At 42.1% G+C, this 27,082-nt stretch overlaps 2 protein-coding genes across 2 annotated transcripts; both read right to left on the minus strand.

Moving 5' to 3' along the window:
* Positions 1 to 911: 911 nt before the first annotated feature.
* LOC139646797 (chymotrypsin-like elastase family member 2A) lies at positions 912 to 3,402 on the minus strand. Its single transcript, XM_071522523.1, has 5 exons — positions 3,255 to 3,402; positions 3,080 to 3,146; positions 2,552 to 2,841; positions 1,699 to 1,859; positions 912 to 1,109 (listed from the first exon to the last, which is right to left on the minus strand). The coding sequence occupies exons 1-5, from the start codon at positions 3,400 to 3,402 to the stop codon at positions 912 to 914; spliced, it is 864 nt and encodes a 287-aa protein (XP_071378624.1).
* A 39-nt stretch (positions 3,403 to 3,441) lies between these two features.
* Positions 3,442 to 25,140, minus strand: LOC139646802 (cubilin). Its single transcript, XM_071522536.1, has 20 exons — positions 25,002 to 25,140; positions 18,478 to 18,608; positions 17,255 to 17,348; positions 15,903 to 16,043; positions 15,580 to 15,677; positions 14,597 to 14,723; positions 13,701 to 13,982; positions 12,589 to 12,810; positions 11,104 to 11,244; positions 10,251 to 10,496; positions 9,722 to 9,907; positions 7,924 to 8,033; positions 7,434 to 7,534; positions 6,457 to 6,734; positions 5,920 to 6,083; positions 5,557 to 5,740; positions 5,133 to 5,351; positions 4,258 to 4,392; positions 3,841 to 4,062; positions 3,442 to 3,680 (listed from the first exon to the last, which is right to left on the minus strand). Exons 1-20 carry the CDS (start codon positions 25,138 to 25,140, stop codon positions 3,442 to 3,444), a joined length of 3,459 nt encoding a protein of 1,152 aa, XP_071378637.1.
* Between the last annotated feature and the right edge of the window lie 1,942 nt (positions 25,141 to 27,082).

Here is a 27,082-nt window from a genome sequence, read left to right on the forward strand (position 1 = left end):
TGCCTGGGAGTAGGGAAAGCAGAGGAGCGAGCCTGCAGGCGCCGAGCTCCGGAAGTAAAACATATTTTGCTTGGAGACAGTCAAAAAACTCTACTAGGACTGAGATGACACACAGAAAAATGAAATAAAACTATTTTTAATCAAAGAATGAAACGTGACCACAATTGTCACAATAGCTTCATCACTGAGAAAAGAGAGTTTTCAAGTTTGCATATTGTCTTAAATATCATTTGCACAACATCAAACATCAATTATCTACACAGACTCTTTCTTTAACGCCTCACCTTAGCAAAAGGGTCAGTCTTGCATAGAAAAATCCCATCTGAGGTGTTTGGTTGTACATTCAATTTCTCACTCCATCTAATGATTGCAGCTCTGAGTTTTGTGAATTATTTTTAACAGCATATAGCTATTCAGGAAAATACTGGCATTCTTCTATTATTTCTTTTCTTAATTGCACCTTTGGGGGGCATGTTTGGGGCAATCTTCCTTTAATTCACATAATGTGGAAGAAATTGTATTCTATTTAGGCTATGGGAAATAAAAACTTCAGTGGGTGTTGGTTTGCTGAATTTGCTTTGCTTGCTTTGAAATATGTGCCAAATAAAAGTTCTCAATTCCTGTATGAACTGGTTCTGTTGCAGGATTTGATACTTCTCACGAAACTCGCAGCAGTTATCAGCATTATTGGGGAATAAAAACTTGAGAAAGCCATTTATCTGCAGAAAGCAGATGCCTCTAAATTCATAAAGATGGCTTATGGCTTTGGGTTGATGAGTATATCCGTCAGCATAATATTTAAAGGAGTTCCAAAATGAACGGGATCCTCTAATGTTACTTTACATAGAAAAATGATGATTGAGCGAAAAACTCAATAACACTGGAAAAATCTTTATTTCAAGACACTGGCTTTAGTACGTTATGCCACTTTCATAGATGAACTTCTTCATGTTGTGGTGAATCCAGTCGCTGAAGGCAGAGACCCGGGTGAACACCGAGGGTTTCTTGTCTTTGATGCAGCCTTGCGGCCCGAAGCTGACAATGCCGTGGACCTCCCAGGTTGTGTTGGTCCCGGCAGTGGAGCAGGCGAAGGGGCCGCCGGAGTCGCCCTGCAGGAGAGGCAGAGGGGAAATGGATTAACTGTATAGGTAAGGAGCTGAAGTGGTGAACACTGTTGTTTTGCAATCAGTATAAATCATCTCTGTGCCCTAGATACTGTATGGGTCTATCTTTATTAAAAACTTGCCCAACAAGCATCTCTTGGCACAAATATCAGCGTTCTATAAAAAATATATAATCCTATTAAAATTTAAAAGGCCCGGTGAAAATTTCTCCCTGCTTGCACTTTTGCTCATTATGGCTAACAAACATGTTCCTGTGTCCTTTGTCCAATTACGACAAGCAAACTATAGACAGCCATTTGCTGTCAAGGCTGACCGATCACAAACAAACAGTTTTCGGGGTGTTACGTAAAAGACAACCCAATCATGAGATGCCAACACACTTATATAACAGTGTGTGACAAAAGCTTCCAGAGTAGACCCACTTCAATTAGCAGAACAAGCAGCATGCCTTTCCTTTATCCTCTCCTATCTAGAAACAAAACCCTCCTGGAACTGCAGTATGTCCATCTGAATATTTGGAATTATTTTCCCCACTAAACCCTATCCAAGGGCAAGGTTGAATGTGTCCTCTCACCTGGCAGGCTGACTTGAGCTCATCTGGGGACCCGTAGCCAGCACAGATCATGGAGGGCCTAAGGGTGTCCCACCAGTAAGCGGGCTTACTGCAGGTGGGGAAGTCAATAATAGGCAGGGCCGCCTGGTTTAGCTTCTCTGACACTTTGGGGAACAGGCTTCCTAAAATAGGGGTGGAAAAGGAAAAAGGTTATCATCGTGACACAGAAACACATGCATTCACTCCGATATACACAATGTAAACCTCCAACTCTCGTTATCATTACCAATCAAGAGCCATGGTGAATGGGAACTGATGAAGAGGAGAAACAGCATCATGCACCTGACAGCTGAGATTGATCTGGTATGATTATGATTTTAGCTGAACTTATTCTATCAATAAACATGAGATTATCACTGCTGCTGGATGAAAACCTTGTGCAGTTTTTCTCTGGAAATCAGGCTTATTGTCAGGTTTTCAGAATTTACAGTCCATTTTTGAAATGATTTATTAGGTTTTGAGTGGATTCATGGGCTCTAAGGTGATGGAGCTTACTTACTACTTGAAAGATAATGTAAACTTTCAATTTAAAAAAAGAAAATGATCAAACAATAGAGTTTAAAAAGAGCAAAGAACCTGGAGTTACGGTTTTAAACAACAGCAGCATTATAGTGGTACAACACTGGATTAATGATTAATTAAACACTGAATGTTAAATTCTTTCGTTCTTTTGTAATAGTGACATTGGCATTTTTACATAGAAGTTAGAATATAAGTGAATACTTTCAATCTATGTAGTTCCTGGAGTAGCTTTACAACTACAGTTCATCTGAGTCAAGTCATAAAGGAATTCAAAACGACTGATCCCCGCTACCTTTCTCGTCTCCCCAGCCGGTGACGAAGCAGGGCGTCCCAGCAGGCATCACTGCCCCAGGTTTGGGCAGACAGATGGGGCTGATCTCCCTGGTCATATTGACGGGCTCGGCCAAATGCACCAGGGCGATATCATTGGTGATGTCGGTGCGATCCTGCTCGTAGACGAAGCCCTCGTGGCGGATGATGCCGTCCACCTTGTAGCAGGTCTCGGCGGAGGGCACGTCCATGGAGGAGTTCATGTGGTGCTTCCCCAGGCACATGCGCCAGTAGCCGGGGTTGTTCAGTGGGCTGGAAGGCAGGTGGGAGATGAAAGGTGAAGGGAAAGTTAGGGTCATATACTGTTACTCTTCCCTGGCTGACGTGCAAGCTGATAGCCAGGTTACTATTACTGCACAGCACAAATTCAAAAGAAAACACATGTTTTTAAGATGTTGTTTAGAGGACGTGTGGGCTTTTAAAGTGGTGTGCATGGTCTCTCTCTCCCTCTCTGTCTCTCTCTCTCTCTCTCTCTCTCTCTCTCTCTTACACCATGAAGCAGTGAGCAGCAGTAAGGATCCATTCCTCGTGGATCAAAGAGCCTCCGCAGCCATGCATGTAAGGTATGGGTGGCATCGGACTTGCCTGGGGGAGAGACATAAATTGGTCAAAATGAAAGCCCTCTCTCTCTCTCTCTCTCTCAGACACTCACACTGAAACAGGAGCAGACTGTACCTGCATGGAGACCTGCCAGGGCCAGGAGTGTGGCACTGCCTCTTGCCCATTTACCACCCTCAGGGCGGCTGTATTGGGTGTCACCGCTGGGCTGCCACAATTCTCTGGCCAGTCTGGGAACAGAGAGTGAGTGCACATTTTCATTCTCTATAAATAAGCTGTGATCTGCTATCAACCCTACATCTGAGTGGACAGAGGTGCTACGACTTTGTTTGGGCTAGGCCCGCACTCACTGATAGTAATGTTGTCCCATGGGTTGGGGGGTGGAGGAGGTAAAGTGGGAACCACACTGGAATCGGTGGTCCAGTAACCACGAAAACCCTTCTGCTGATTGGCGCCGTTACTAAGGAAGCGGATGACGGCTGTGTTGCCAATGATGGTAACATTTGGAGGCGGGGCGAAGCCACAGAATCTACCTGCACAGCAGATAAGAAATAAGAGATTTATCACCATTGTACAGTGTATTGACAACAGTTGCTATGGATAAGATTGGCTTCTACAGCAAATATTCTACACTAAAAAAATGACAGAATACAAAATGAATACAACAAGAGAATTTGTGGGGGGACAGCAAACCTTGTGAGGCCATCCCTTCTCCATTGAAAATCTCCACATAGTCCGCACAGTTCCCCAACATGCTTACAGCCTGCACCTCAAAGTGAGTGAAGACTATATGGATGCTTTTGGCTGAGGGAATGGTAATTCGCCATGTGCACACAGACTGGGCTGGGTAGTCACTGGGCCAATTAGGAGAGGTGATTTCTCCCTGTTCAGTGCTGAAGCTTCCTCCACAGGGAGCTGTGTGGGCGGACGAGAGATGGGGGGAAACGAGACGGAAGGATAGGCAAGAAGGAGAAGGGAGAGGAATGTACAAAGAAGAGAAAAAGAGAGTGAGAAAGATTTTAAAAGCGATCCTGAAATATATTACAGGAGATACAACATTTGTTTTGGTCCTTTTGCTCCAGAGGCCTCACCCTCAGTGTCTTGTCTTACCCTCTGTGGGGTCCACTGCCCTCCAGGTGGCGTTGAAGCCTGAGTCCACCACCTTGTCATTGGAGGAGAAGCTGATGTGCAGTGTCTCTCCGTCACTCACCAGCTCCTGAGGGGGAACATGGCTGCAGTAGGTGCCTGAAGAGAGGGGAACATGAGCTAATGTTAGGCTGGGAAAATCTGTACCTCCTGTCCTTAGACTGCTGACTGCTTGTGCAAATAAGTAATAAGCATATTAGCAATTTTCAAAACACAACCCCATGGTTCCTCTTTCTGTCCTGTTTTTACTATGTAGGGATTCTATAGCAGTCACGTGACATTGAATTGAAACATTTACAAAGACACTGTTGAAATAGGATATTGGGGCGGGACATAACACGGGGAGGGATCATTCAAAACTGTAAACTAATGGGATTTCAGTTAAGGACAGAAAGGCTGTTTTATTTGATGGGAAGGGTGGAGGGACGGGATTGTGATGATTTTATTGGTTGGAATTTTTCTGTAGGCCTCCTGGTACATGATGATGTCACCACTAAAGATTTTCCATTTTCCAGTAAGTAAAAGTAATAAGATTTTAATATAAAACTATAATAAAATATTTTTTTTGTAATTTCTTTGCATAAATTGTCAAATAGGTGTATGGTATGATAGTTAAAATGAACTAAAAAGGCAAAAAAAGTCATATTTCAGTGTGACTTTAAGGATGAGATGCTGTATATCACAAGAGTCACAGCAGTAGGTTAAGAGCTATGCCTGTCTGCACATACAAGCACACACATACATATGGGTACACACAAAGACATATATACACACACACACACACACACACACACACACACACACACGCAATGGTGCATGTAATGGGCTGTATGCTGTACCTAGACTCCCTGTTTTGTCTGTGAGGGTGACTTTGTCATTCATGCACAACTGGCTCTCCTCCAGGGAGAACGTGTGGAAACGGAGGTGGACCAGTTTGCCGAGGGGCGCCCGGATGTTCCACTGGCAACGGGCTTTGTTGCTATAGCTGCCAGGGTAACCCATTGAGGACAGGGTGCCACCTGTGCCAGTCAGGTCCTTTGGCCCACCACAGCCAGATGCTACACAGAGAGGACAGAGAGTGACAACCAGCAACAAATTGGGATTTTGTACCATATTTAGACCCTACGTTTAAAAAAAGATGAAAGATGTCACATGTTTTATTGTTGACAAATAGTGTTTCTGGCAGCATATACTGCATGTGCCTGGCAACCATAGAACTGTTTTTGACCAGTTTGGGTCAGTTGAGGCCAGCTGGCGCCGTACTGTGCTCATTGTAGAGATCTCTGCGGATGACATTCTCAATCCAGGGGATGTAGGCAGAGGAGCGGGTGAACACAGACGGCTTCTTGTTCATGATGCATCCAATAGGGCCAAAGCTGGTGATACCGTGAACCTCCCAAGGGCTGCTGGGAGCATCCTGGCACACCAGAGGACCACCTGAGTCTCCCTGTCAATCAAGATTGCATGGGCTATAACATCATCAGCATGTTATTAAATAACATATATCTGAGGTTAGATGTATGAAAGAACCATCCGGTTCCCATGATTTCATTTTATTGATGCTTAGAATGCTCCATAGTCTGCAGAACTAACTTATTAGTCCTGCACCAATAGGCCTTGTTTTACCTGACAGACAGACTTGAGCTCGTCAGGCAGGGTATAGCCACAGCAGATCATGGAGGTCTTGACCTGGAACCACCAGTAATCTGCCCTCTTGCAGGTATCATAGGGCACAACAGGCAGGGCAACCTGATTAAGGGCCTCCGCAACTTTGGCATTCATGGAATCACCTGATAATCACACAAAACAGTGGAATAAGTCACTTTGGATTATTAAAAAAACACATTCAACTGGAGATACTGGAGGGTGCAAACACTGGAAGTAGTTGCACCTTCAGTCCAGCAGAGGGCATGCAAGCTATTCCAGCGCAACATGAATACATTTTTAACAGCAAGTGAACACAATATTGCGGTCAAAAAAGCAATTATGCAGGGCGAGTGTCTCCTGAGTTGCCGTGTTATTGCATTGTTTCAGTAAAAAATCTGATTTTGAAGCCAAAGGGTGAAATTACAGTGGAAATAAAAATGTCATATATGATTGTGAACATGCAAATATGTGTTGTATGAGCAGCCTGCATATGAACATGAAGCCCAGAAACAGCACCGGTCTCGTCTCCCCAGCCGGTGGCGTAGCACTTCTTCCCCCCTGGTAGGACTTCCTCCTTGGAAGGCAGGCAGGCATACGAGATCTCCTGATTGGATGTCACCTCCCCGTCCAGCCTGATCAGGGCGATGTCAAACTCCACGGTGGGCACGGTGGGGTACTTGAAGCCCTCGTGGCGGTAGATGCCAGTCACATTGAAGCACTGCTCACTGGGCTCCGTGTAGGTCAGGTTGTGTTTGCCAAGGCACATGCGCCAACGCTGCAGCTCGTCCGCGTAGCTGGGTAGAAAAGCAGCAGATTAGATAAATCAATAATAATACATTACAATGCACAGTAAACAGACACAGTGTACAATGGACACAGTCAATATACTTTATGTGCAGTGGTGAAAGGGTGCATGTTTAAAAAGGAAAGCTGAGATACATGTCAGTGCTCAGTGTAAGCTTGCAGGGTGTAGTAGCATAATTTCTCAAATACATGCCTTTGTACTGAACACAGCATATTGTGAGTCATCCCTCACCACACCTCTGTGATATATGCTTGACATACTTGTGTGCATCCTATTCAGCCATTCAACAGAAAGCTGTGTAGTGCACAGGCTCCACAGAGCATCAGCATCTCTCTCCCTCTGACAGGCTCTTGTCAAGGCACTGTGCACCATTAGCCAAGGCAGAGATACATCGCTAACGAGGCACCGCTCTGGTACTGTAATAAGCCTTAGGTAAAAGCACAGGCACAAACAACTGCCTTGCAAGATTACGCAAATAGGCTTCAAGAAAGTTTCTGGCTTAAACTTTGGACCTGAAGTGAATAGGATTGTGTCACAGTCCATAAAATATTTGGTATTTAAAATGTATTTCACCGCAAAAAAAATCAGTGCCCAGAACTATCTCGTTTTGAAGATTAATGGCTAACGTTTTAAGTCTAAATTTCTTTTATGTGTACTGAATGTGAAGATGATAAAATAGAGCACTCACTTTATGAAGCAGTGGGCTGCTGTAAGTACCCAGTTCTTATGAATAAGAGTACCACCACAGGTATGGAAGAACGTGGGTTCTGGACGACTGGCTGGCCAGACCTGAAACACACATAAACACACACACCGAACATGCGGAGGAGAGAGAGTCATATCATTAAAGTTGATATACAGGGGCTGATCCCATTTTTATTTTTGAGAGTGTGGGTAATTAGATCCATGCTATCAGTTCGTTAATAAATTAACATGAGACAAGAGAAAGAACAGAGGGGATCTTTGAACACATTACCCTTTGATTACACATTATCAGTTAAGATTTCAGCTATCTGAATTTGCCCCAGGAGAGTCAAATTCTCAAATTGTGCCATAATGTTTCTTCTCCATTTGCAACGAGCTGCATTTATAGCAACAATTAAATTCAAACAATTACGTTGTAAATTCTGATCTAATTAGCTCTATTTGAATGTAAGTTAATTAGTGGAGTGTCTCACCTGCATGGACACTTGCCAGGGCCAGGAGTGAGGCGTGGCTGGCTCTCCATTGACAATGCGAGTGGTGACAGTGGGAGGAATAGCCGGTTTCCCACATGTGCTGGGCCAGTCTGGGGAAAGAGACGGAATCACGGTTATCTATCTTGTGTCTGTGCGTATGAATTTGTTTGTGGTTTTCTGTGTGTGTGTGTGTGTGTGTGTGTGTGTGTATGCGTGCATGCGTAAACAAAGACTGAAGATACATATCTGCAGCAAACAGATAAGCTCCCATCTCTTAGGTACTGAGGCTTTCAATCATTTGCTCGGGGGATCCACATTTTTAAAATAATTTTTGTCACAACCAAGACTGATACTGGCTGCCACTGTGAGCTGTGTTCCTCTGCTTTTGGCTTTTACTGACCTACTAGCCTGCATCATTTTATTCAGTCCCTCTTCATACAAACAGTGTGATTTGGGGATCCATTTTAATCTTCCTCTGCTCCTCCAGCAAACCAAAATCGGGTCCCATGCAAGCCAGACTTTAAAAAAAAAACACTGTTTCCGGGCCAAACTGCTTGACATGACATCACCAGCAGACATCTAGATATAAATTTCCCCTTGGTCATCCAAACAGCTGACAACAAAACGTCCCACTCATTCACTCCCTCTCTTCTCACCCCTTCCTCCTTCCTCTCTCTCTCTCTCTCTCTCTCTCTCTCTCTCTGTCTGTCTCCCTCTCTCTCTCTCCTTCCCTTGCCCCACACACAGGGCACCTCTGGTCAGAGCCTGGGTGAAAAAACCCAGAGGCAGCAGAGTCCATCTATAAAACTCTATTTCAGCAATTGGCTTGGCAGGAGCCTGGGCCACCTGGGGCCCATCGCTGGGTAAAGAATGGGAGTCGGGTGACAGCCAGCTAGGAGGGAAAGTGCAGCACTAGGCCACTTCACATTGTGTTCTCAGCACACCAAATCACCTTGCTTTACTGCACATCTGGGGGGGTAGCAGGGGTGGTGTGTGTGTGTGTGTGTGTGTGGAAAGGGGGGGGGGGGGGGGGGGGGGGGGCAGCATGAATCAGATGAAAATAGGCCAGGCTTCTTCACAGCTTCTAAGGAGCTTTTTGAAAATAGATGTCGGTCGATGTGATTGATGATAAAGAGGATTGGTCTGCTAAAACTGTGTACACAGTATACAGTGTGCAGTGTGTAGGAGAGGTGTGGAAGTGATGTGTAAGCCGAGATGTATGAGAAAAACAAAACATCAAATTTAACGATAAGACTAATAAATTCCTGTCATTCATACACTGCCAGTCAAAACTTTGGACACACCACATTTTTCAATATTTTTACTATTTTCCACATTTTAGAATAATAGTAAAGATATCAAAACTATGAAATAACACAAATGGAATTATGCAGTGACCAAAAAGTAAAAAAGTGTTAATAAATCAAAACCATTTTATATTTTAGATTATTTAAAGTAGCCATAGGCATACATACATAGGCATCAACTTCACTATTTATAACTTCACTATTTTTATTTGTGTAAGAAACACATTTCAAGCATTTAAGCATAAGCCTTTAGATCAAAATGGCTTTAAGATAATGAAAAACATAGTACATTCAATCAGGTGTATCCAAACTTTTGACTGGTAGTGTACATCGCCATAATAATGCAATAATCTACATTTGGCACTTAAAATAATGTACAGTTACAGTAAACATCCTAGTTCAGCCACACTATGGTAGAACTATGTGAAACCTGGTGAGAAACCTTCTAACATGTTGGCAGAAACTGTTTTCCACTGAGACAGATACTCCACCTATGGTGATGTCATCCCAGGGGTTGGGCTGAGCAGGCGGCTCGGTGGGGGCCGGGTGGCTGCTGTCGGTTGTCCAGTACGCCCTGAAGCCTTTGGCCTCCGTAAATAAGTCAGCATGGAAACGCATCATCAGCCTATTGCCTTTTGTCTGGAGGGTGGCAGGCAGTGTGGTCCCACAAAACGGACCTGAAACGGGTTAAAACGACAACAAACCATAATGAATTGAACTAAAGAGATACAGTGATTAAACACAGAACTATGTTAAACACAGCTCTATCTTAAACACAACGCTTTTGCTTAAACACAGTGCTATCTCTGTTTAGAACAACTAGTGTAGATCTACAGTTATAATAATTAGACATGATGGGTTAGTGAATGCATGACTAGGTGTTGCTTGCAATTTCATGTGTTCGATACAGATGTGAACACACAATTTATTCCCACCATGCTACTGTCTGACTGATCATCCTGAAAATGCAAATGGTTGTAGGATCAGCCAATAGAGTAGGATTTCCACAAACCCACTCACCATGCTTTCCTATCAGCAAATTGTCCTGAGTTCTGATGTCATACACCATTAGGTTATCATAGCATTTGGAAGTTAGGATATCTTTGGCTTCTAGGTCGAAGTGGGTGAACGTCAGTGTGATATTTTTCCCCAGCGGCAAGACAATATTCCACATGCACTCAGTGTTGGCCTTGTAGTTCATAGGCCAGTTCTGGGACTTGATAACCCCGGTTTCCTCAGTGGAAGACGCACCACAGCCCTGGACCTCTGAAATGGGGAGAGGAATAAATAGAGAGAGAAACTGTGTGAGATGTGTGTGTCTATACACTGTGTTGGAGTAAATAGCCAGATAAGTGTAAACGAGCTACAGTGTCTGAACCTGTGACAAGGCAGAGTGAAGTAAGAGATGGAGAGAGGAGTAAATACACAATGTCACAACAACTGGTGAACACAGGATCATGCAACACATGTTACAGTAGAGGCTTGATCCATCAGGTTAGCTTTTGGTCCATTTACTTTCAGAAAGTATCAAAAAAAGAGCAAATAATCAAACAGAGAAGCATGTGTAGTGGTTTGTTTTTCACCTGGGGCCTCAAGTTCTTCTCTCGCCTGATAATCGTGATGAAGATAGGAAGAGTTTTATCTTGCGTTTACACAACACAGTGTACCTGACCTGTGCCTTGCCAGAGTTCACACAGCTCATGTGGCAACTTTGCTCCTGTTATAAATATGCAACTGGGGAGTGAGATGCTTTATGGATAGTCATTAGGAGGTGCTGAGCTGCCTCAGCGACACGTGCCTCAGGTGTGAGTGTGTGTGTATGTAGGCATATGTGCGCCTGTGTGTGTGCTGTGTGTGTATCAGGCGTCTGTACCTGTGATATCTTCAGGATACACAGCCTCCCACCTGGCAGAGAACCCTCGGTCTGTGAGTCGACTGTCAGACTGGAAGCTGACAGACATGGTGTCAGTGGCGCTGACCACCACTGGGGGAAGGATGTAGCCACAGTGTGTGCCTGAGGAAGACGAGGGAGAGGTGAGGAGGGAAGGAGATGTAGAGGGTAGAGCCAGGGACAAAAGGATGTATCAAAGGATGCGACAAACGGTGAAGAGTAAGAGAGGGAAATAAAAAAAAGCATAGTCTCTCAGTGTGACTTAGCTGCAAGGGCTCAGAAAAGATTAAAAAAAAATCCAGAAAGAGCCAACCATAAATCACACACTGTTTTGTGAAGGACATCAGCTATTTATGACAGAATGAAGAGGACACAGTTTTGTTTTTATTCCCCTCTCGTCTGCCTGTGCGACCGATTTTTGGCTGCTGCGCTTGTTAAGTGTAATATCTGGTTCGAGCCATGCTCTCCTGCTGAGCCTTGAGCCCCCATGGCAGGAGGTCGCAACAATTCTGACATAAAGGCCACCAACTGGGGCTTTTGGAGTGGAAGTGTCATGCCGTTGCTCACACACATGCATGCACACGTGTGGTCACAAGACACACACACACACAGTCATACGTACACACACATAGACAGAGGGTGACATGTCATCTCAAAGCTAGTTGAGTTATAAAGCCTTAAAGATAATGGTTTCAGACTGTTTCAGGTTGTGCTTTCAAAGCAAAAACAAATGTTTCTTCTCGGATCTATGTCAACATAAATTTGAATCTCACTCACACAGACACACACACACACACACACACACACACACACACACACACACACCTTCCGCTAACAAGACACACCTCTACAACACTCTCATTACCCAGCTGTGTGTGTTTCAGAGAGAGTGGGTGCTTGTACCTCAGCGCTTTAGTCCTTGAACGCTCAGCAGCAGATAAAGCTGTATCAGCCCCACTGCAGCCACTGGAGTGAATAATAAGGAGTGGCAATTTACAGTTTGCTTGCTTCTTTGCAAGGAAGATCCTAATCAACAGCTTTACAGCCAGGGGAGACAGGCATGCTCCGGCGCTAGAGCTGTTTCCCTAGCAAGGTGCAACAAACACAAGCCAAAGTTCCCTTTTTTTTTAACAAGGCACATTCTTTGCAGATGCTTATCGCCTGCTTGCTGGGATGTTTGTTTGCTGCGTGTGTCCCCTCCAGTACCTGACCACCTCGTTTCCAAATGCAAGGTGAAGGAATAGTTTATAGCCTTTGCTCCATAGTGGCTGACATTTAGGCTCCACAAAGGGAGAAATGGCAGAAATAGCAGAGACAGCACAGATAGACACCCAGATAGATGCTTTGAGATGAATTTGGGGTGAAGGCAGAAAGTTAAAGAGACATTAAAATATACAGAATTTCAGGTCATTTAACAAACTGACTTGAAATTGACATTTAAAATGACAAAAAAAGTGTATCGCTCACCTAGTGTCTTATAATTATCTGAGATGATCAGCTTGTCCTCTTTGCACTGGCCAGTCTCTCCTGTGATGGCCATATCAGTGATGTGCAGTTTGACCAGGAGGCCCGTGGGCACAGATATCTTCCAGGAACAACGTAGATGAGCAGGATATGGTGTTGGGAAACCCAAGGACTGGATCACTCCCTTACGTCCATGGAGTATTGCCGGACCGCCACATCCTGACTCTGTAAAATGCAAAATAACAGCACAAAAAATTATGGAAATGATATTCACACCTCATTACAAAAATTGTTTTGAAAGATGGGGGATTGAGGTAAAAGCGGGGGTTTCTGTGCATCTGAGCTCCAGATGGTTCAAAGGTTTCTTTTTTTTCCTCTTATTGATCAGAGCCAGGTTACTCCCGTACTTGCAAAACTGTGCCATGAACAGGTTCGTTATTGTAGTACCTTAATTGGCCACTGGACAGATCTGGCCTGTCTACCAATAGCTTTAATTCAGTGATGAATAGACAAACCTTGAGGGGGATCTCCCCTCTCCTACGCAGAGGGCTACTTGCATTCATCCTTATTTGGAGCTGTCACCTGATTAGTGTTGTGCCTATGCAAGGGAAACTGCATGAGGAAGCTTAACAATTACGTGAGCTGCATCAGGAAGAAACACCCCTCATAGATCATCTGGTTGTGATGATTGGCTCAGAAAGCAGATAGAGATAACATAATTTACTGAGCATCAGTAATGACCTGTAAGAGGTAGCTTTGTGTCTGGATATATTTTGGTGATCTCCCTCACTGATGAAATCACTCCTGTTTGAAACTGAATTCAAACTAGAAAAATGGGGGTTATGATGGCAACATTTTCTTGGGAAGCAGGTTCTGCATCATCAATACTGTTGCTGCTGTGGGCTAGTGAGCCAATCAGTTATAGTGAATGGGCGCACATATTTCAGCTGAAATCAAGAGAAAGACATGGGGGGAAGGGGGGCTCCCCACAGAAAATCAATAGGACCAAACTGTGTTGTGGGCTTTATAATCAAAATATGATTCCCAACTAGTGGGAAAATAAACAAGAAAGGTAGAAGACTATAGCATTAAGAGACCAAAAAAATAAAGCTTACCAGGAGGGGCAGGTGTGGAGGGTGGAGGGGTTTGTGAGGGGGTTGGCCTGATCGTGGGTCTGGGTGTGGTTATAGGCCTAGTCGTGGTGGGTCTGGGTGTGGTTATAGGCCTAGTCGTAGTGGGTCTGGGTGTGGTGGGGATGACAACAGGTGGAAGGCTGGACTTGGTGTAAGTCGCGCTGAATCCTTTGGAGGTCAACGTGGCGTCCGTTTTAAAACGCAGCACCATGGTGTTGCTACTGGATTCCACTGGGTTTGGTAACTTGCCGCCACAGAATTTACCTTTGATGGATAACATGTCAGTGTTAAAAGGTGGTAAATATTCACATTTTTGGCAGCTGAAGAGAAACAATACATTAGCACATCAAATATGAAGAATTATATTCTATACTGCCGACACATGTCTGAACAGGCAGTATTTAAACTTTAGCAAATTAAAGAAAGACTTCAGAATCTCTGCCCATTGAGCAACTTCTCATCCCAAACTTTTAATAGAGCTCATCTTTTATTCATGGACCCACATAGTTGACATAGTTAACGCTGAACAAAGCCTACAGTATGTTGAAATTCACAATGTTGAAACACATCCCTTGCATTATAATCGCACGTTTGAAATATAAAATGACACATGGTAATATTGTGGTATATTTGAAGTCCTTGTTCAACTCAAACATGGACAATAGATCTACTTTGTATTAATACTGTGATATTATTGTATATTTGAGACGTAGCCTTAAAGAGGGATAGGGGATACATGAAACGTGTGCATCAATGTGTGCACAATATAGCTGTCTCTACTCTTCTACATCTTATTAAATGCACAACTTTATGTTTTCTTGCTTTCCCTTGGTCTTCTTCACTGTATACTGTGGACAAATGTGTTTTGTCTTGCCTACCCAGTGTAGCAGAGCCGGCTTTGTGGCCATCAAAGGCCTCAACAAAGTCTCCACAGGCCTCAGGCACCAGGTCAAAGGAGGTGAATGTCAGTCGAACCTTCTCGCCATCAGGTACTGTGATCCTCCACTGATCCAACATACAAACGCGCACACACGCCACACGCCACACGCACACACAAACACAAACACACACCAATCATTCATGCCAACACCAGTCAGATTCCCCTCTGTGCTTCCTCTTTCAAAGTGCAGCAGATTTCAAACCACAAAAAAGTGAAAATGGCTACACATGAGAGACAAAATTCAGTGTACAGTCTCGTCTATGTAGCAATTTGCTCCCTGCAATGGCTCCATGCCTCGCTCTCCATGTTTTCTTACCCTTGAGTCTCTCATGGGTTGCAGAGTGCAACATAAGCAGCATTTTGACATAACTCATAAAATATATTCATTCTGCTCTGGCAGAGACAACATAGGACTATAAGATAATGATGACAGCCAAATAACACCATAAGACTCCATGTCCAAACCCAGCATGGGAATCCTGAGATTAAAATACTGGATCAACTTTGATTTAATGAGATGCATTAATCAAAGATCAAGACCAGGAGAGTTGTCAATATGGCTGTGCTGAGATCCGTTGCTGATGGATTTACTTTGGGATGCTAATCTGAAATCTTTGAACCTCAAGTTAACCAATTATCATTGAAATACTAAAGTAATATGGTATACACTGAATGTACATGTACACATATTAGGGAGATCTTCCTTGTAATATTGAGTTGTATTAGCCCATTTTGCACAATTCACATCTTTGTCTCAAAGCTTAGAAATCCTTCTCTAACTCGTCTGCTTCTATTTCTCTACATTTCCTCATTTGTGACTGGTACAGGTTTAATAACTCAAATCAATAAGGAATAATGGCTTTGTGTGTGTGTGTGTGTGTGCGTGTGTGTGTGTGTGTGTGTTTGTTTGCGTGCTGGTACCTGGTACAGTGCTGCATTCTGGTAGTTTTGCTGTGGGAAGCCGGGGGTCAGCAGATCCCCGCGGTCACCTTCGAGAGCGCCACCAGCTCCGGCTATTTCTGGCAACGGGGATGGAGGGCACTTCAGCTGAACAGACACCTCAAGGATACCCGCTCTCCATCCCTCCACCCCCCCCTTCATTTCCCTTTTCCCACCCATCATTTCATCCAGCACCCAATCCTAACAACAGTCACTTTCTAGGTCAATCGTATAAGAGAGGCATTCAACATTTTTCAGAGCCGAGGCAATTTCTCGCTAAAATAGAGTTCCAGTTATCATCTTACCTGATGTACTCTCTGGAGCCACAGCTTTGTAATGAGCCTTGAAACCTTGGTCTGTTTTTCTGTCGTTGGTGTCGAAGTAGACCATCAAGCGGTTTCCCAGTGACACCACCGGTTTGGGTTTGGTGTAGCCACAGTATTTACCTACACATAACCACACAAATTATGTAGAAAAAGGGAGGAGATGGTACACAATTCCCTCAGGCTATTCAGAGAGTCTGCACAGCCTTTTAATCAAAATGGAATATCACAGAGAGTTCACATGAGGCTGAAAATTTGCTTATAAGCAACTAATGGCACTCATTTAATCATATTTTGTCATTTTTGGTTTTGATTTAGAGAGTGGAAAAGAAGAGGATACATGATAAAAATCTTTCCCGAGCGATAAAGATCAAAAATATTTGAGAAGTAAGTACATAGCCTTTAAGTCGGCGGTCTGGGCTGCAAACTAGTGGGGGAGTGTGTGTTAAGTAGAGCAGTGCAGTGGACCAGGCGGACTGTGTGGCTCACTAGCTGAGTCTGCCCATGGATGGATGGGCTGATTTGGGCATGACATCAAAGCTCAATCCCCTTAGCCTTGGACGGGTGGATAGCACTGCAGGCTGAGGGAACTGGTGTATTTATGTGCATGTAAGTGTGCGTGCGTGTGTGTGTTTGTGTGTGTGTGTGTGTGTGTGTGTGTGTGTGTGTGTGTGTGTATGTGAGTGGCTGGCTTCTTTATTCTTTCTCTCTATCTTTCTCTGTCTCTCTGTCTCTCTGTCCGTCTGTCTGTCTGTCTGTCTCTCTCTCCTCTCGCTCTCTCTCTCTCTCTCTCTCTCTTAAGGGGCCGAGGTGTGATGACACTGCGGCAGAGAATATTCTCACTCAGGCCTCACATTCACATCTTCCATGCCCTTCAGACCATATCTATCTATCTATCTATCTATCTATCTATCTATCTATCTATCTATCTATCTATCTATCTATCTATCTATCTATCAATCTATCTATCTATCTATCTACTGTATCTATCTATCTATGGATAGAAAAAGCTTGTTATAATGCCAAATAGGCCAAATAGACTATGATAAGCAAACAAAGATCTGATTTCAGGGTTTACTTGTGATATAAATTCCAGCCTAGTGTCTGGAAATGTGAGATGCTCAAAGTGAGTGTGTTGCATCATTAAATCTAATGCTTTAAAATTGATATATTGCCATGTCTCACAACAAAGCGGAGAAAAAAATCCCCCACCTTACAACAAAAGAACAGGGAGAATCAATATTTCCTCACAGTTTTTAGGAAACTAATTCCTTTTTTCCCCCCTTAGGTTAGAATTAATGTGAGGTTTTTATTGGGTGCTCTCTTGGGCTCACCAATGATTCCCAGCGTGTCTTTCAGCGTGATGAAGTCGGCCGTACAGAGCTTGGTGTCCTCCAAAGCAAACTCTTCAAACCACAGATGGATCACCTGCAACGGAAACATGCAGAGGTGTTTTCTCTGTTTTATATTTGAGAAGTCGATAAGAGAGTAGAGCTGCTGACAGGGAAGGGAGGAGAGGCTGAGTGTGAAATGTGTGTGTGTGTGTGTGTGTGCATGTGCATGTGTGAGATTATGTGTGTGTGTGTGTCTTTGTGTGCACGCATGTGTGTTAGTGCACGTACGTGTGTGTAGCAGACAGCGAAAGGAAGAGAGAGACGGAAAGAGAGAGGGAGAGAGAGAGAGAGGCAGAGGGAGCGAGAGAGAGGGAGAGGGGGAGAGGCAGAGGGGTAGCGGGGGAGAGAGAGAGAGAGAGAGAGGAGAGAGAGGCAGCGGGAGAGGGGGAGAGGCAGAGGGGTAGCAGGAGAGAGAGAGAGAGAGGAGAGGGGGAGAGGCAGAGGGGTAGCGGGAGAGAGAGAGAGAGAGAGAGAGAGAGAGAGAGAGAGCAGTAACCAGTCACTGTGTCAGGCAGACAGGAAGGCAGCCATGCTGGCAAAGAAAGAAAAACCCAGGATTTTGTTTTCTCCTAAGGGTGCGGGGAGGAGAGCCGGGGAGAATGAAGGAGACAAGGCGGCCATCTGTGTGCGACGCTGCCGCTGCATTCACCCCAGCTGTCCTCCACTGCTTGACCTGATAGAAGACGGTTTCCCCTTTAGCTGATGAACTACTCTATATCATGCTGATGGCTATACACCAGGCACACACTCTGTGAAAGACCCTGTCTGGGATGAGAGTGAATTGTTTTGATCGATATCTTTACAGAAAACAAGATATAAGATTGATGTGTTGCTCTATTTGTAATGAGTATATTTAAGTCAATCAAGCTCTGTTGTGTTCAAGAGGAAATTGATTCATCAGACATTTGGTCATTACAGAATCCTCCTTTGCATAAATAAGAAATAAAAGAGTCTGTTAATTAATATTTACAGTACATCTCATGGCTTGTTCCACATACTGTAGCTTTGCTTAAATTCCCAGATGCCTATAAGTTCAACATATTCTCTATAATGTTATTTGAAGAGTGAAGGACAGGTTGCAGGAGGGGGCTGCGGCTCTATATTCTGTAAGCATACTGAAGGATGTTCGCTGACTAAGGAGCAACGCTGATGATCCACGCTACCTTATCTGGGTCCACGGTGATGTGCCAGACGCAGCTCTTGCCGTTGTCGTAGCTATTGGGGTAGTTCCAGCTGGTGAAGGTGCCGGACTCTCCAGACAGCTCCTGAGGACTGCCACACCCTGAGTCCACCCCTGTACATGCATGCAGAGGTGGAGAGGACAGAGGAGGATACATGTTATATATTTGGCTATATACTGTATTTGGAAATCATTCAACAGCAACAGATAAGATACAATACAATACGATAAAAAAGAAAAACACATCATATACAGGGTGAACACATCACATTGCACATAAAAACCATAATCACACTACATTCAATTACACATAACATCAAACATCAAAGAGATACCCTCTTTTAAGAACACCCTATACCACAGATATTATACTAACCCACCTGTTTAACCTGAGGATCTTTCCATCCCTCCTTAACCATCCATATCATTTTAGTGGTTGTACAGAGTCTGATTTTTTATGGAATTTAAGGCAAGGCAAGGCAAGGCAAGGCAAGGCACATTTATTTATATAGCACATTTCATACCCAAAGGCAACCCAAGGTGCTTTACAGAGAACACATGCAAAAGCACAAGAAACAAATAATAAAAACATTAAAAGCGAGCAAGCAAAAGGACACAGAATAAAAACAATAAAAGCAAACAGGCAAATGTCCACAGATTTAAAAAAAAAAAAAAAAAAAAAAAAAAAAAATAGTAGTATAAAAGAAAATCAATTAAAAGCAATGGTAAACAGGTAGGTCTTTAGCTTAGATTTAAAAGTAGTCAGCATTGGCTCAAGTCTCAGCTCCACTGGCAATTTGTTCCACATTTGAGCAGCATGGAAGCTAAAGGCAGCTTCACCATGCTTTGTTTTTACTCTGGGAACAGTCAGTAATCCAGAACCAACCGACCTAAGAGGTCTGCAAGGTTCGTATTGGGTCAGGAGATCTGATAGGTATCTTGGACCTAAACCGTTCAATGATTTATGGACAAGTAATAGAATTTTGAAATTGATTCTGTGGGAAACAGGTAGCCAATGTAGTGCTCTGAGAACTGGAGTTATATGCTGGTATTTTTTGGTCCTTGATACAACCCTGGCAGCCGCATTTTGGATTAGCTGAAGCTGTCTGATTGCTGTCTTAGACAGACCTGTAAACAGTCCGTTGCAGTAGTCCAGCCTGCTAGAGATAAAAGCATGCACAAGTTTCTCTAGGTCAGGTTTTGACATCAAGTCTCTGATCCTTGCAATATTTTTAAGGTGATAAAAGGCTGATTTAGTTATTGATTTAATGTGACTACTGAAATTTAAGTCTGAATCCAGGATAACACCGAGGTTTCTAGCTTGATTTTTGCTCTTAAAGGACAGACTATTTAGGTGAGCAGAGACTCTAAGTCTTTCTTCTTTGGCTCCAAAAACAATGACTTCAGTTTTTTCTTCATTTAACTGGAGAAAATTTTGGAACATCCAGCTACTAATTTGTTTAATGCATTGTCCCAGGGAGTCTATTGAACTGTACTCGTTAGGTGACACGGCTATATATATTTGCGTATCATCTGCATACATGTGATATGAAACCATACAATTTTGAATAATATCAGCTAATGGGAGTATGTAGAGATTGAATAACAGAGGTCCGAGAATTGACCCTTGTGGAACTCCACACGTTGTTGGGAGACGCTCTGACGTACAGCTACCGATTGATACAAAATAGTCTCGGTCCTGAAGGTAGGACTTGAACCAATTTAGGACCATGTTAGATAGACCAAACCAGTGTTCAAGTCTGTCTATTAATATATTGTGATCAACCGTATCAAATGCAGCAGTAAGGTCCAGTAACACGAGGACAGAGACTTTACCAGAATCTATGTTGATATTAATGTCATTCAGAACCTTGATAAGAGCAGTCTCGGTACTGTGGTGGGGCCTAAAGCCAGACTGGAAAATGTCAAGGTAGTTATTTACTGCCAGAAAGTTGCTGAGTTGTCTAAAGACAACTTTCTCAATGATTTTACTGATAAATGGCAGGTTTGATATGGGCCTGTAGTGGTTAAGTACAGATGCATCCAGATTAGCTTTTTTTAAATGTGGCTTGATTACTGCAGTTTTCAGGGCTTTGGGGAAGACCCCTGAGAGCAGTGAACTGTTAACTATCTGTAATACATCTGTTGCCAGGTAACTAAAAACTTTTTTAAAAAACACTGAAGGCAGCGGATCAAGGCAGCACGTGGAGGGTTTGAGATGTAAAACAATTTCTTCAAGAGATGTGAGGTTTATGACATCAAAATGAGTCATCTTTACCAGATTAGTTCTAGTAGATTGCTGAGGCGTGTTATATAGCTTAAGTGAGGAAGCACCGATAGTTTGCCTAATCTTTTGGATTTTTTCTGTGAAAAAATAAGCAAAGTCATTACATGACTTTGTAGAGTTGAATTCGGGAGGCATTGGTACTCGTGGGTTGGTGAGTTTATCCACAGTGGCAAACAGTGTGCGTGCATTATTAGTCTCCGAGTTAATGACCTGAGACAGGAATGATTGTCTTGCATTTTTCAGTGCTAAATAGTATTTCTGGAGACTCTCTTTATAGAGATCATAATGAATTTGGAGTTTAGTTTTCCGCCATTTACGCTCAGTTTTTCGACACATTCTTTTTTGGATTTTGGCCTGAGGGGCGTTCCTCCATGGTGCCTTTTGCTTACCAGAAGAGACTTTGACTCTAACTGGCGCAATTTCATCGATGACGTTTAAGATTTTAGAATTAAAATTGTCCAGAAGATCCTCGACTGACGTTGACAGAGACGTGGGTATCGTGGAGATTGCCTGAGAGAATGCTATGCTGCTGTATTCACTGATATAACGTTTTTTGACTGTTTTGGACCTAGTGCGAGTGTCCACTATGACAGTCATATCAAACAGAACACAGAAATGATCCGATAAGGCAGCATCAAGGACCATGACATTGGAGATATCAAGACCTTTGGAGATAACCAGGTCCAGTATATGGCCTTTGTTGTGAGTAGGCTCTTTTACATGCTGAGAGAGTTCAAAGTTTTCCAAGATAAAGGAAAGTTCTTGGGCATTCCTATCATTTGGATTGTCAGCATGAATATTAAAATCACCAGTAATAATTACACGGTCAAAGTCAGTTACAATAATGGACATCAATTCTGCAAACTCATCAAAAAATGTAGCTGAATATTTTGGTGGCCTATAGATATTTAACAGGATAGTTTTAGCACTCCTATTTAGTATAACTGCGAGATATTCAAAGGAGTTGTATGTACCAAATGATAATTGTTTGCAAAAGAACGCATCCTTGAATATAACAGCTACACCACCACCTCTTCTTCCTGCTCTAACTACATCCAGAAAGTTAAAGTTGGGGGGCGCTGACTCAATAAGAGCTGCTGCCCTGTTGTTTTCATCCAACCATGTTTCGGTTAAAAACATAATGTCAAGTTTATGATCTGTAATGAAATCATTAATCAAAAAGGATTTGCCTGCCAGGGATCTTACATTCAGCAAAGCCAAATGTATTGTGTCAGGGACAGGTTCAGAGATTATTGTCTGTTGGCGAGGAATACCAATTAGGTTTGATAATTGTGCAAACTGAGTTGGATACACCCAAACTGAGTTGGATACAATTTAAGAAGTACACAGTATTGTTAACAGCAATACAGGTAAAAATAGTATGCAATTGCCAGGTTTACCATGCAATTCTAATATTTAGAAAACACCTTATGGTTTCCGCACTGCAAAGTGAAAATCAACTTGAAAAATCTCCAGGAGATACCTTGGCAACAGCATTGATTATACAGTATGTCATCAGCAGCAGCAACAAGATCAGGCTTTTCCCGGTGGATGTTGCAGCTTTGGCAGACAGTGTTTGCAGCACAGCTGTGTTTAACAACAAAGCTCTGGAATATAATTTGTCATGCAGGCAGAGTATTGCCATCAACATTATCACATTGTTAACATTATTGTTCTGTTGTGTAAAACAAGCCGTCTCGTTTTTTTGGGGGGAGGCTAATCCTTTTAATGCATTTCATGATGATAGACTGACCTTTTTCATTTCTTGTAATGATGAAAGGAAATTGGTTCAGCTGATTACAAGGTATTCATTTCACCACTTAGGCTACTCCTTTCATGCGGACCCAAACAATGCACCCACTTCCATTACCAAAGACAAAACAAGGCAGTGGAAATTTTGGGAGACGTCTGCTCTCACAAAGCAGTCGCTGCCATTTAAGAATGAAGATGTCATTTTTTTTCCCCCTGCAAGGCTAGAATGAATAATGGGTTTCCTAAATCAAAAATTAAATTGGTAAGAGAGAGGAGAACAGTGAGAGAGGAGAGGACGGGGTTTTATTTTGTGTGTTATGTTAAACACACACATACATTATTACTGTGAAATCAGAAGGGCCATTTGGCTAACAGGGGTCAGGCATGAAAACACTGGTAATAATATATTACTGCTTGCTTCTTTTTGTTGCTTCTTTTCATCTCTATATTTTGATTTCTGTGAGATTCGAAAAAAGAAAATGAGAGACTAGAAAATACATCTGACTGTGAATATATCAGTGTAATACAGTTATTTGTTCAAGATCTGCAGACGATCTTGGGAAATTCTTGACACCAGTCACGGACGACCCTAACCTATATATATATATATATATATTTGGTAACACTTTATAATAACCATCATTAATAAATGGTAAATTGATAGTTAATTAAACTTTAGTTAATAGTTATTTTACTGTTAACAAACAATGAAATGATCATTAATAATGTTTACTAATTATTAGTAATGCTATAATTTATGTTATTTTATCATTAGTTTGTGTAATATAAAATCATTTGTTTGTAAATTATATATTGTATCATAGCTGATAAGAGACGGTAAAAAGGGTAAAAAGCTATGATACAATATATAATTTATGAACAAATGATTTTATATTACACAAATGAATGATAAAATAACATAAATTATAGCATTACTAATAATTAGTAAACATTATTAATGATCATTTCATTGTTTGTTAACAGTAAAAAAACGATTAACTAAAGTTTAATTAACTATCAATTTACCATTTATTAATGATGGTTATTATAAAGTGTTACCATATATTTTTACATCACAACAATTTACCATCTCTCTTTTGACAAGCTGTTTTTCCCTGTCGCTTTTCGGTCTCAAAATGCCTCTCATATTTTGCTGGTGCAAAGGCCGTGGAAAATCTGAAGTTCAAGGACAACTCTTCAATATTAGAAAAACATCAAATATATAGGAAGGAGTACATGAGAAAAGACGACGGGATGGAGCTGTGAGGCTTTCAGTGGTGGTACAAACATTTAGCCACAATGACATTTTGATGACCAGTATTCTTGTTTTTAACACATTTTTCTTTTAATTTTTTTCAGTTGTATTTGTCTGAGTACATTTTGGTTATTTTTTGCATTTCCCACACTCAGGACAATTTAGTTTGATAAGGACGGCTCACTTAATATTTGCACACTCTATGGACCTTCACTGTTGACAGTTGATTACCTGAATTCGTACTGTATCAAGTGACACCATTTAACATCAGTGACATGGGCGGGTAGACGTTTTATACCTGCAGTACCACAGGAGGGACAGGGGACTTTGTTTTCCCACAGCTTTGTGTTGTAATATCTCACAGATTACAATTGCACAACCTAAGATTTGGTGAACATCCTAAACTGTCTGCCTGTTGAATAAATTCTTTCTCTGTTTATATTTTGGTTCAACATTAAAGAGCCCATGCAGAACATCATGTGCCACCCAATCAGATCATAATAAATCACCCTCTGCAGTCAATATAGTCGACAGTGGAAAACCACTGACAGCAACGTTGTCATTGGTCAACAGACTGCGGGTCCGATCAGACCACATGCCTTTCAATAATGCTCAGTCTCTGATTTGATGGCGAGCAGACGCAGCTTTCTAAGCAGCCCAATAGGCTTTTACTTTGGTTCCCAGTGGGTTTTCTATAGACATCCCTTTCTTGTCTTGCCTTGTTGTTGTGTTTCCCCACAGCTGTGTATCCCTCTGCTACAGTGTGGCTGTTGGCAGGTACATCACAACAACAGAAACCTCTAGCTTTCCTAGCCACTGTGGGTGTACATCAGAGAAGGAAATATATTCTGTAACTAGCTGAGAAACATTTACTAATACAATGTATATTGTAAGGCAAAGGGGAAAAAAGTGATTACGCAAGAGCTAAATCCTCTTCACTTCACTAGGAAAGTCATATGCTTGTAAGGTGATAAGTCCATATGGAAGAACTGCAACGTTTGATACAAAAAAAAGTTTGCTTTATGAGATGCTAAAACACTCAGCATTCACTTATAGGCACTCTTCCTAGAGTTATATTATATTAAGTTATTATTATTACTGTGAGGTTATTAATCACTGGTTCACATTTTTTTTAAAAACCTGTTTGCTTTGACTAACATTATACAAGAATTAGACTATAGTATTAGTCTTTACACTTGTTATAGACACTCACCGCCTCCACTGGAAGAAGAGTCAGCTTTGTCAGTGAAGTAGACGACCAACAGGGCGATGCAGGCACCGGTCATGGCCAGGAACAGAAAGATCAGGATCTTCTCCAGGGTGGTCATACCCTTGGACCGACGGGACTTCATCAGTTCCGCATCCATACTCCTCACAGTGGCAGAGATGCACCCAAAATGTGCCTTGTCCAACACTTAACCAACTTATTATGAACAGAAGGAGACCCGGTGTGCCTGAACTTTGACAGCACAGATGTACCTTGAACTCCCCTGAAGGCGGTGGAGCAGCTAGCCGCATGTCAGCATGGGGGCAAATGATGTGACTGAGCCATAAATCACACAGTATCAAAATGACACTTTAATGATATTGATACTGTTCTTTAGTCAAAAAAAAAAAGTTGTTAAGATATCTTTCAATGAGACTGAATGAATTAGACAAGGTAAAAAGGTAAACCTCTCACCCATGACCTAGAAAAGTTAGTTTCACATGTCAGATTTGATCATAGCTCATTGCACCCAGCTGCTATTCTCTGAGTTCTCTGTCCTAAGTCACAAAATGTAGTTATCAACACTCATATTCATGCTTGCGCACACTTCAAACCTCTTTACTGTGTTTTGTTCAAACTTTGTTTACACCAGCATTTCTGGCAGAACAATTCACTGAATTCTCATTTTCATAGCATCCAAAAATAAGTTTAGTAGCTGCACTGTGAGCATTATCTGGGACTTGTAATTGATTTGAATTCCACACCTTGTGGGTATAATTAATGCATCCAAGGTGCTAAACAACTTACTGCTGATTTAATTTCTTGAGGGATGGCAGAGAAAAGCTTCATCTCTGGTCCTGTGGAAAACAGTCTTAGTGGACAATAAATTATGTGACAATATCTTGGGGTCTTTTCTAATAGGTTTTTTTTTTTTTTATCATATTGCAGATCATTTGTTTGACTGATATGCAGGAAACACAGCCATTAGAAATCAAGTCTTTCTTTGGTTTTACTTGCTCACTGAAAACTGGATAAGCAAAAGTAGTGTTCCTTACTGTAATCAGCAATTTCACTATCTTAAAACTCATTACTAGATGTGTTATTTATAGCTCCCCCCATAAACAAAACCAAGTTCAGCATGAAATCTAACAATAATCAGCAGAGTAAAACAAATGAGAGTCCTTGACCAGAGATTAAGATAATGTCTTGAGAACAATTTTACCATACAAGATGGTGGATTGGATTGACCTGGAACAGAGTATCATGGGTAAAAAAGAATGGACAACCTTGTTTCATACAAAAGTGTTTTCTGATCAAGGCCCAGTCCTTGCTTTCCACATTCCAAGATGAAAGTTATTCTAAGTCATAACATCTGCAAAGTCTATCCAAACTTTTTCTTTTTCCAAAATGTGGTCAAAATGTCCAGCTACTATATGGCAAATGGATATATGACATGAAGAAAATCAAGTGACAGTGATAGTATTCCATCATAAACCACCAGAGAGAGGCTGTCAGGATGCAGCACTCCTCCAATTCAACACTTGGGGTGGGATGTGGGAAACTCTACCTGGCCAGAAGAGTGGCATATATATAAAATTAGCGTTACTTCAGCCTGATCTGAAATTTTGTGGAAAAAGTCTTAAAATGCAAATATGTGCTCTTTCTGTGCACAAAAAAAATGAAAGAAATATGTGTTCCCGTCATGAAATGATTGCGTGAAGGAGGCATATCATAAACAGGACATAGTCTGACATTGAAATAGTGCAGTGGAAAGTAAGAGTGTTGTGGTCAGGGTAGTGGATGGGCGTAAGCATTTGCCTTCAACTCTGATGACCTGGGTTCAATTCCCAGCTTCTACCAAGAACTGCTAGGCCTACTGTGAGTTAAGTTTTAATTTTTAGCCTAACCTTTAACCCAAACCTTAACCAAAGTTGTTTTAGTTGCCTAACTTTAAAGGGTCTATGTATCATTTCTGGTCCAATACTGACCTCTATCATTTAGTGATGTCATTACAACGACAAATCAACGCTTGGCCCCTCCTCCACCTTCTGTAGAGCAAGACCATCATCAGCATCGGTAGCACTGGT

The sequence above is a fragment of the Centroberyx affinis genome, unplaced genomic scaffold (assembly GCF_046629955.1).
Source record: "Centroberyx affinis isolate AG114_WGS23_722 - 3 ecotype Tasmania unplaced genomic scaffold, CSIRO-AGI_Caff_v1 ptg000999l_1, whole genome shotgun sequence".
NCBI classification, from domain to species: domain Eukaryota; kingdom Metazoa; phylum Chordata; class Actinopteri; order Beryciformes; family Berycidae; genus Centroberyx; species Centroberyx affinis.